Source organism: Condylura cristata, unplaced genomic scaffold (genome assembly GCF_000260355.1).
Source record: "Condylura cristata isolate star-nosed mole 26May11 unplaced genomic scaffold, ConCri1.0 scaffold00009, whole genome shotgun sequence".
Classification (NCBI taxonomy): domain Eukaryota; kingdom Metazoa; phylum Chordata; class Mammalia; order Eulipotyphla; family Talpidae; genus Condylura; species Condylura cristata.
Genome location: NW_004567110.1, coordinates 7,435,747 through 7,445,898, shown reverse-complemented (window position 1 = coordinate 7,445,898; position 10,152 = coordinate 7,435,747). Strand labels below are relative to the sequence as shown.

The following is a 10,152-nucleotide window of genomic DNA, read 5'->3' as shown; positions in this document are numbered from 1 at the left end:
GGCATTCTCTAGGGAGCTGGGAACACTTTCAGAAAGGTTCCACAACGTCCACTTCAACATTCTTGAAAAGCAGCTTTTGCCTGAAATTGGATGTGATCGTTCTGATAGCGTAATGATAGAATCAAACTAGTTCCACAGTGAGGGAGGGATCTGACTCATCGGTTGAGATGGAAATAATATGGCAAAGGCACTGGAACAGACAGAGGGCTTAACTATGGCTCCCTATCAGTAGCTGGGTGGCCTTTGACAAACTTCATGACCTTGCTCAACAAGTTTCCTCATCTTAAAATACTTCAGGGTGCTTTTTAATGCAAGTGATCCACTGCAAAGTTCTGTCTTCCAGGCAGAGACTGTAGAACCAGGGATAACTATGGCCACAGCTGGTGGAAGACACGAGGAAACAGGCACTTCACAGGAACCGGCACAATGCGGGCCCTGGATGAGCAGAGCTGGGGTCCAGAGGTAAGGGGGCGTCACAGGAGGTGGCTTCCATACAGTCACCTAAGCTCACTTCTGGAGGCCATGAAGACCCTGTTAATCCCACCCTGCTTTCTGCTGGGCTCACAGGCAGCAAATGTCGAGACCCAGGCGAGAAAGCACCTGTTTGCTCTTTCATCCGAGTGGCAAACGGAATCCAGCTTCTGGCACAAATCGCCATTTACCAGGCTGCAGCTCAGAGCTCCCACCACACTGGGAAGCACGTAGCTGCTCCTCTAACTAGACAGAGGCGGGTCGGCACACCTTCTTGTAAGGGCCAGGCACCACATACTTTGGCCTGAGAGCCATGTGGTCTGTCACAAGAATTCCATTCTTCTGTAGTGGTGTAAGAGCAGCAGTAGGTAAACTATAAACAATGGAATGAGACTATGTTGCAATAAAATTTTATTTAGGGACACTGGAATTTGAATTTCATATACTTTACACATGCCATAAGATCTTTTTTTCACCTTTAAAAAATGTAAAAACTATTCTTAGTCCACAGGCTGTACAGAAACAGGTGGCGGGCAGATTGGCCGACACCAGTTTGCTAAGCCGCAGGCTGGAGTCACAGACCCTTTCACTTGTTCTCTGGCATGCAGGGCGGGAGTCCTGCCAGCGGAGGCCACGGCAGTCTCTGCCTGGCTACTCCAGCTGCATCGTCCCCTCGAGTCGAATCTATTTTCCTCCTTCAAGCATTTGCAGGGCACCAGCTCAAACTCCAGTTCTACGCAGAATCCTTCGGACCCGAAGGCAAATCAGACATGGCTCTTGTCAAGTTTTCGCAGGGTTGGGGAAGACAGCAAGGGCAGTCAAACACCAGCGGTAGCTGGCGATTCACATTACATTCTGAGGGCTGCCGGGGCAAGTGACAGCAATTTGGCAGCTTAAAACAGCAGGAATGCTGGGAGCAGGGATCTGAGGTCACGGTGCTGGCGGCTGCATTGGTGGGCCGGGTCCGGGGCTGCGGGAGGCCCGGTGCCCCTCTCGGCTCTCTGCAGCTTCTTGGCCCCTGGTGTGTGGATACTCATCTCCAGGCTCCTCTTCGGGCAGCCGTCTGCTCGTGTGTGTCCCCTTCATTTCTAAGATCTTGTCCTGGAACTGAGGACCTGGCCTTCTGTAGGATGACCTCAAACCCATATTCTTAATTTACCTGCAAATACCCCTTTTTCCAAGTGTTTCCAAGAACCACTCCTAAGTTCTGAGTGGGCGTATTTTGGGGGGCCTCTATGTAACCCATTACAACACTCGGAAGGATGTGGCCAGTGTTATCCTGAAGGCTTCCCGAAGGAGGTGACAGCGGCTGGCCCTTGGATTAAGTGGTCGGTGTACGTCAGACGGACACGAGGGAGGGCAGACCGGAGTTATGAAAGCAGCACAACACATGTGACTGTCTAAACATCAAGCAAGAGGGCCTGGCAGAGAGCAGATGCGAAGCAGGAAAGGTCACAGGGATCCTGCATCAGGGACCGTGGGGTCAGGACTGCACGATGAAAGCAGTGACCACGAGCCTCCCAGAGGTTCTTCCACAGTCTGCCCTTCTGGTCACTTCCTAGGGGTTCTCCATTAAACCACCAGCACGATTAAGCCAGACGGTCCTCGAGCAGCTTATCCCAGTCACGACACCTGGGCTTTACGATCCTAAAGTAACGCAGAGGCTAGCCCCCGGACACCGTTAGATCCTGGCCTCCGGTGTCCTCTGGAGAAGAGCCTGTCACATGTGCGTGGTCTCCTCCCAGGGTAATAAGAGCTGCTTCCCCTTCCACACTCTTCGCTTCAGGTTGCTGCCCTCTCTCTCGGCAACAGCCAACCACACAAGAGCACAGGCACCCTCCTGGCAACACTCACAGTCCATCAACAATGACAGTCAAGTTCATGACAAGATCACTGGTCGTTCTGCAGTCGGCAAGATTTTAAAAACAATTAAAACTGTGTACATAGGTGATAATGAGCAAAACTACTACTGAGCAGACCGAGCTCTTCCCTAAATGAAGGGTATATTATATAATGTGCCTCTGCATTCCATGTAGCTACACCGGGGGAAGCTTTGGAAGCCTAAAAACAAAGCATCAGTAAACCAAGCCACGCTTAGAAAAATGAAAGCTGATTTTTATTTTATCGTCACAGCCATTCTTTAAACATGAACATGCATACGCAAATTCTACGCACACATCACAGTTTTAACGTTAGTTAATAAAGGTTAAACACACAACATACATCCTTACAAAAAAAGTCAAAATGCAAACTTAAAACGTTAAACAAAGTCTCACTAATTTAAAAAGTTTGTGTTGGGTACCATTCGTACAGCACAGTTAATTTAAACATTTTCATTTTGGCTGCACATGAAAAAAGCGGCAGTAGAAAATAAAGTCATTGAGGGTTTTTAAATAGCAGAATAGGCAGTTTTGCCATGCAGAAGAAGCAATATTAAATATTAGTTTTCCAAAAAAAAAAAAACCCACATTTAAAAATATTTAGTTCAAGTCACAGATGTTCTCAGTAGAGACCCGAATGCAATGCATAATTAGCTGCCCAAGAAGGCTCGTGTGAAGGACAATGTCCCTTCAGAGTATACCCTTACTGATTTTGGCACAGAAAGGAAGTCTTAAGAACAAGAACATGATTAAAAAAGAGGTAAGAGGAACAGAGGAAAGAAATAAAAAGCAAGAGTAAATGAGATAGTAATTGCAATCACTAAAAACTGTGTATTCTCAGTCACTGCAGAATACTGTCTTGTGTCTACAGCAGGCGCTTGTTCCAGAACTGTTATTGCAACATGGATTTGATCTGCTTGGAGGTAGTCTCATCATTCAAATGTTTTGTTGTGTACCTAGAAGTAAAAGAACATCAATTTCAGGGAATTAAAACAAACAGTCCCTGCACTGGGCTCTCTCATGACCACAGAGGACTCACGTCGGGCAAATCTGTGCTCCCAAACTTGTGGAGAACTTCTCATCCAGTTCCCTGGACCCTCTCAGGCGCTGCCTAGTTTATCCTCCTACCCACTTTTAAACAAAATATCCACCATTTAAGTTAGAACTAACTTGGTGAAAAGGTCTGGTTAAATCCTAAAGTCAACAAATAGCGTTGAATCTCCTCACTCAAGGGGAAATAATCTACCTCCATCCAGGGATCAGCAAATTACCATCCATGGGTCAAATCCAACCCACCACTGTTTTTATAAAGGCTGTGACCTAAGCATGCATTTATGCCTTCAAACAGCTGAGGGAAAAAAATCAAAATTTAAGAATATCTTATGTAACATGGAAACTGCATGAAGTTCAGAGTCCAGTGTTTATACCAAAAGTGCTATGGAACACAGCCATGCTCATTCATTTAAGTAATGTCTTGGTTAGCTTCTTGCTAAATGGCAGAGGTGTGAGGCTGTGACAGAAATCATGTGGCCCACAAAACCTGAACATCTGCTCACTCTCCAGCCGCTCACAGATAAGCTAGCTGCCACGCTCTCTTCTGAATCTAGACTGCTCCACAACTGCATCTCTTCCCCATCCCTGAACATTTCACTATCTGAATACCTTACTTCTAGGTGTGTGGGTGTGTGTGTGCGTTTTACTCTAAGTATGTAAATACGCGTTTTGTATATGTAAAAAGAAGAATCAGCAAGAGTGAATACTACCAGAAGCTTCACTATGGGAGAACTTAATGGCAGAAAACCCACCAAGCAAGCCATCAGGTGCACTGGTCCAGGGGCTCACAACCTCACATGGAAACAGGTGACGCCCTAACATGCGGAAGGGGTAAACCCAGTGAAAGACAGAAGTGCCTGGTGGGCCTAGAGACCAGGTGGCAGGGACATTGACAGCTGTAGGTGGGGTTCGGAGACTATTCCAAGTGCAATAAAAGCCAGAGGAGGACTTGACATGGGCTGGGGGAGTGATAGGCAATTTTATTTAGGTTCTGGGAAGCTCTCTCTAGATGGTGAGAAAGTGGGGGGCAGGAGTAGCAGCCGAGGGGCCAACCAAGGGCCTGTTACAGGGGCCCGTGTCGAAGGCTTGGACCAGATTCACAGCAACAGAAACAGTGCTTAACTGTGGGGTAAATCTCAAGAGATAATTCGCAGAACTTAATGCTAAATGGGCAGATTTGGCCCTTTTCACATATAGTCTATAAGGAATATATCATTTTAAGCAGATACACACAGATGGTCTTACTGTATTAGATTAGTTTATTCAATACTTTTATTTCATTTCAAATTAAAAACTGAAAAAAAGTACCTGAACTCTCAAATATTTGGAGATGTAAAGAGACAAATGTGTTGACTCAGTACCTGTCAGACTCTGTAATCTTTCTTAGAAGCTGCACCAAACTGTTTTCATATCACTAAAGAGCCAACAGTGAGCACCTGACTCATTACAGGTGCTCAGTGCTTGTGGAAGGAAGACAAGACGGTAAGTTAACCGGGCTGGAGGAAAAGTTTATGAAGAAGTACTCGCAGTTAAGTGGTAGATGATGTAGCAAAGGTCTCCCCTTTCTAGCTCATCTCCCAAGCTCACAAAACGCACACAGTTATACACATCCCTACTGATGTCACGAAGAAAATGGCCAACAGCGTCCCTTCACTAGCTTCCCTCCCCTCCTGAGACACAGCAGAGTGCGAAGACTTGAGTGAACCGCATGGGCACCGGCAGCGTCACCACGCAGCACCAGAGCGGGCACTTCCCTGCCCATCCGGATGCCAGATTTCGCTCCTCCTGCGGGATGTGACCAAGAGCTTCTAGCAATCCTCAGGACCCTTCCTGGCCAGAGCCAATTGAGAACCTTATCAAGCTTTAATCCACTATTTCCAAGAAAAGCCAGTAACATCTAACTGGGTGGCAATAACACAACATGAACGTGTTACTGCATCGTGTGTGCCAAACAGGCCTTTTCCAAGTGCATATCGCTTTTCTATTAGAAAAGCAATCACTACCTGTCCTGACTAATCAACCAGAAAAAAGGAGCTGGAGAGAACAACAGGCTGGCTGGGGCACAGGAAGTCATCAGCAAGGGCTCCAGGAACAGAGACTCACAATTCCAACTGGCAAAACCCAGAAGTCTTGGGCACTGTAAAAACCTCCAGAGTAAAAGTTCCAAAATCACAGCGTCTCATCACTCATGACTGAACTAGCTTGACATTCTATGGATTAGTTACTGTTGTATCATTTTCCTTCATCTTTCTGATGCTCATTTAGAATAATCTCCTTTAGTCATGTAGTCACTTCTTAAAATCAACATTTCATAATCTAAATAAAATCACTTGGTTCTACTGAGTGGAAGTGATATAGTCTAGATTTTGTTTCCTGGCATACCAGGCAAGACTAGAATTCCAGAGCCGTAACAACATGCTTGCTCACCACGCATGGGGAACATGGCATGGAAATGGCAATCATTTCACTCTGACACGTGAAAAGCAAAGACTGTGATCTCAGAAGGTCAACATAAATATTTCTGCAGTCACGTAATATTTGTGTTAAAACACAAGATAGGAACTTCCTGGTGGCGCAGCAGGTTAAAGCAGAGCACTAAGAAGCTAAAGCCACCTCCGCATGAGCTCGATCCCCGCCTGCTCCAGAGTTGACCACAGGGCGCGGCAGACCTCTCCTGACCCACCCGCTGCTCCCCTCAGCAGTGTGCTTCGTTGATCTGCCTGTTCTGCTCCCCAGTCTGTCTCTGGTGGGTCCTCTGACCCTCCACATCTCTGGCCTGTACCCCAGTTCTGTATGCATCAATAAATCTTTAAAAAAAAAAAAAAAACACAAGATAAACAATGAACAAATCATCTATTATGTTGAAGAAGCTGTAACACCAATTAAATCTCTGTAGTTAAGATGTTTTAATGTGCTAATAAGATTTTCATTTAAAAATATCCTTAGGAGCTTTAATAACTAAGTAAGTCATAGCTGGGGAAAAAAGAGATAAAAACTGTCTGCACTACTGCTATTATAAGACAGACACAAAAATAACAGAGATCTTTATTTCTGAACCCAGAAATACAACCACATAATATAAAAGGAAAGGAGCTAATTATAAAATAGCTTGTATGGCATCACTTTGTAAATATTAGATGGAGCAAGGGCTTAATAAGTGTAAAGAAAAACTGTAAGGTGATACAGCAAAAAGTTGATACTTCAAAATAGGAAAATTAAGATTTCTTTTCCTTTAAATTTTCCTGTTATGGCCCTCCCTGGTGGCGCAGCGGGTTAAAGCACTGCACTGAGAAACTAAAGCCAATTCCACATGAGTTCGATTCCCGCCTGCCCCAGAGGTGACCGCATGGCGTGGCAGACCTCTCCTGGCCCGCCCGTTGCTCCCCTCAGCAGTGTACTTCATCGATCTGCCTGTTCTGCTTCCCACTCTGTCTCTGGTGAAGCCTCTCGCCGCCCCTGAGCCTCTAGCCTGTACACCAGTTCTGAATGAACAAATAAATAAATCTTTAAAAAAAATTTTTTTTCCTGTTATTTGACTTTTATTTACACTTAGTATTATAACTATTTGAAAAATAAATAATAAGCAATTCTTGCTTCCAAAGGGCAAAAGTGAAAGCCAAGTGCTAAAGGAAATGAAACTGCTTTTCTCACCTGGGCACGCACATCACTGTAAACACACTGTTACCAATATTTAAAGTAAGATTACCAATAAGCGAAGTGAAATCTTCACATTTCTGTGTTGAACACACTTCGTGTCTTTTGTGCTTTTCACATTTTACATGCATTTTCTCTCTGCATCTGTACTTGTAAATATACACACCTGAGAGCATTTAGAAGACCTTCTACACTATTAGGAGGTTGGTCCTTAAGAACTTTGATACAACCTTTCATCTAGGGAGAAAAGGAAACAGAAAAGGTAAAACATCTTTTTTTCATATACACTCATTTCTGAAACAGTAACACATAAACTAGGGCTACATTTATGGAATTCTTGAGAAATTACATACTAGCAATGTCAAAATAATTATTGGGGGGAGGGGGGAGGGGGGGAATACCCAAATGTTATTGTGTTTGGCCTGCCAAACAGAACTTTTGAAGAATCCTCTCAGTCAAACTGAAGAACCACCCACAGTAAGAAGAGGAAGGAAGAGCCTGCTCACAGAAATTTTTCTGCAAAAGTGCTGAACAGCCTTTTTCATACAGGCCGGACATGATGGCAAGGAAAAGAAGACCTTTCCTGACAGGTGAAAGTCACACTGCAGACTGCAGACATGAAATGATTTGGGGAGATGGGAGGGTAGGTAGAGGTGGGAAAAAACCAGGAAGACACATTTAAACAGGCTGTTGCAGGAGGGAGAAGCCACAGGCTATTAAAAAAGGGAACAGCTCAATGAAGAGGGCATGGAAGGAACAGTGGCTCGAATGCCCCTATGGGGAGCATCCACAGGAGAAACCATAAGCTTTGGAAACCATGGAGAAGGGGGCGGGGGGTTTCAAGCTCCCACTCTACCATTCCAGTTACAGTACTGGTTTCCCTAAACCTCAATCTGCAGGGAGCTATAGCACCTACACGCTACAGATACTTTCAGAGCTAAATGAAAACAAATGTAAAACCCTTGGGAAGCAATAGTGACTCGGTCACTGTGAACTCATTTGTCTTTCCAGCATAGCTATGAATGAAGGCAGGAAGACTGACCAGCAGTCTACTCCAGATAAGAAGGGCTAAGAGCTAGGACTGCTGTGAAAGGGAAATTCTCACAAACACCAAGAGGGTAAAGAGAGCTATTACAAAACAGGGAAACCAAGAAACTACTCTAATAGAAGTGTCTGTGGAGACCAGGCAATCGGGGCAGAGGAGGGAAAATATGCAAAGATTTAAACTCTTCGCATCTAGCGCCTCTACTAACATTTTATATAGATTAGCTCTGGATGACTCTTTAGCTTGAAAGATCTTTTGTCCAAATAAAGAATACAACATAACCACAAGTTCTTATCTCTGATTATTTATATTGCCAACTAGGCAGAGGGGCCACTCAAGTCCAAGGTTACCCTACTAGGAGCCACATACAGACAGATCTTCCTCTAATCATCCAGCTCCACCTGGACACAAGTTTGGGGAAATATGTTAAGGTAGCAGAAGAGACTAAAATCCACCTTACCACAGATTAAAATTGAACAGTTAGAATTGACATAAAATGTAACTTACATCAATTTTTGAAGTTTTGGCAAATGCTCCCACTGGATGTACATGGTCATATAGTATTATGACACCCACCATCACCCTCAAGCAGAATGATACTGTCTCCTCATTTGTGAATCTGCTCCTATATTCCCTAGAAGGAGAAAAGATAACGGATGAATGAGGCACATCACAATTAATGAGCTGATTCATCTCTCAGGTGATGCTCAAAAACTTACCCTGATGCTCTCAAAAAGGGATGCAAACTTTATGACCTTTCTCTATGAGTTTCCCAGAGAGAGGAAGTAGCTGAAGTCCCTACATGCACCCACCACAGTACATTATCCCTCCTGTAGAGATCAGACCATTCTACAAAAAACAAAAGTCGCCCCAAAGTGCAGTTCTGGGGGTGGATGCTTTGTGAAGGGCGGTACAATTGCCAATATGACAACAAAGGTCACTAGTTTAATAGAACAAGAATGTTTGTTACTTGGGGGCTAACTTGATATAAACATTACTATATTGCTGGACTGAAATTCAGGCATATTCTTTTCTCATTTGGAGAATGAGAAAATTCCCACTTGGAGACTGCGGCAAGAGACGGCAGTCAGAGCTCCGAACCAGGGTGGGGTCATTCAGGCACCTGTGTGGAGCACAGTGCCCAAGTCCCTCCTGTTCCAGAATCTCACTCCCCTCAATGAGGAGGAGGATGCTGAATAGTTGACCTTTTACTTCATTAGGTTTTCCAGTAAGGTGACATATATAGTAGATCTTAGAAAATAAAAAGCTTCACACAGATTACCAGTTATCTAGCAAAACCACCTCTCCCTCAGGCATGCAGGACTGCTTTCTGCCTTCTCATAGTGAAATCCAGCTAGACATTGTGATATGGAAGGCTAACCCCAAAGCGAAGTCAGGTTAGTGTCACAACAATGAAGACTACAAAATACCGCTGAGAGAAAAGACTAACTCTAGCCCTCCAGCAAATAAGCAAAGTTCTTTACTGAAGAGAAAGAGAACACTGATGAAAGGCATAGCCAAAAAGCTCTGAAGCTCGCTCTCTACCCCAAAATGAAGATCACACAGTCCCCATTACAAAACGGCTAAGTTAGTTTTAGACTTCACACCTAACCAAAAGCTAGATGAAGGCGCCCAATTACTTTAGTTTTGCTCACATACTAACATTAAGTTTTTGAGAAATACCTCATTTCTCCCTTTCAAATATAACATGTTTCTAGCAGGGCAACATTTCAGCAGACTGTGAAGGTGACAACTCAGCCAAGTACTCACGGGGTTTCCAGCATGACTCTGCAGACGCTGGCCATGGTGCTCAGACAGTCTGTGGTATTTTCTATTGGTAAATTTTTATTCTGTAAAAGTATATGGAGAATAAATTAAAGCAGAAGTGTCAGTTACTACTTACACATAACTTAAAACCTGACACAACATGAAAACTCAAGGTTATAATTTGGTTCCTACCTAACTGCGTGGAAAGGCATTAGAGTGCAGGTTGCTCTAAGCTCTAGGGGTGGGGGCTGAGCAGGACAGCCAAGCGAACTTGAGTTCTAG

At 44.4% G+C, this 10,152-nt stretch overlaps 1 protein-coding gene across 4 annotated transcripts in view; it reads right to left on the bottom strand.

Annotated features, from left to right (window-relative positions):
- Nucleotides 1-2,560: 2,560 nt before the first annotated feature.
- FAM49B (family with sequence similarity 49, member B) overlaps nt 2,561-10,152 on the bottom strand; it is a 99,881-nt gene continuing 92,289 nt past the window's right edge. For all 4 annotated transcript variants that reach the window (XM_004679592.2, XM_004679593.2, XM_012723042.1 and 1 more), the window contains 4 exons: nt 9,874-9,953; nt 8,611-8,737; nt 7,225-7,295; nt 2,561-3,307 (listed from right to left, as the gene is read on the bottom strand). In XM_004679592.2, coding sequence (XP_004679649.1) covers nt 3,244-3,307; nt 7,225-7,295; nt 8,611-8,737; nt 9,874-9,953 — 342 coding nt within the window. In that variant the 3' untranslated portion in view covers nt 2,561-3,243. The remainder of the gene's footprint in view (nt 3,308-7,224; nt 7,296-8,610; nt 8,738-9,873; nt 9,954-10,152) is intronic.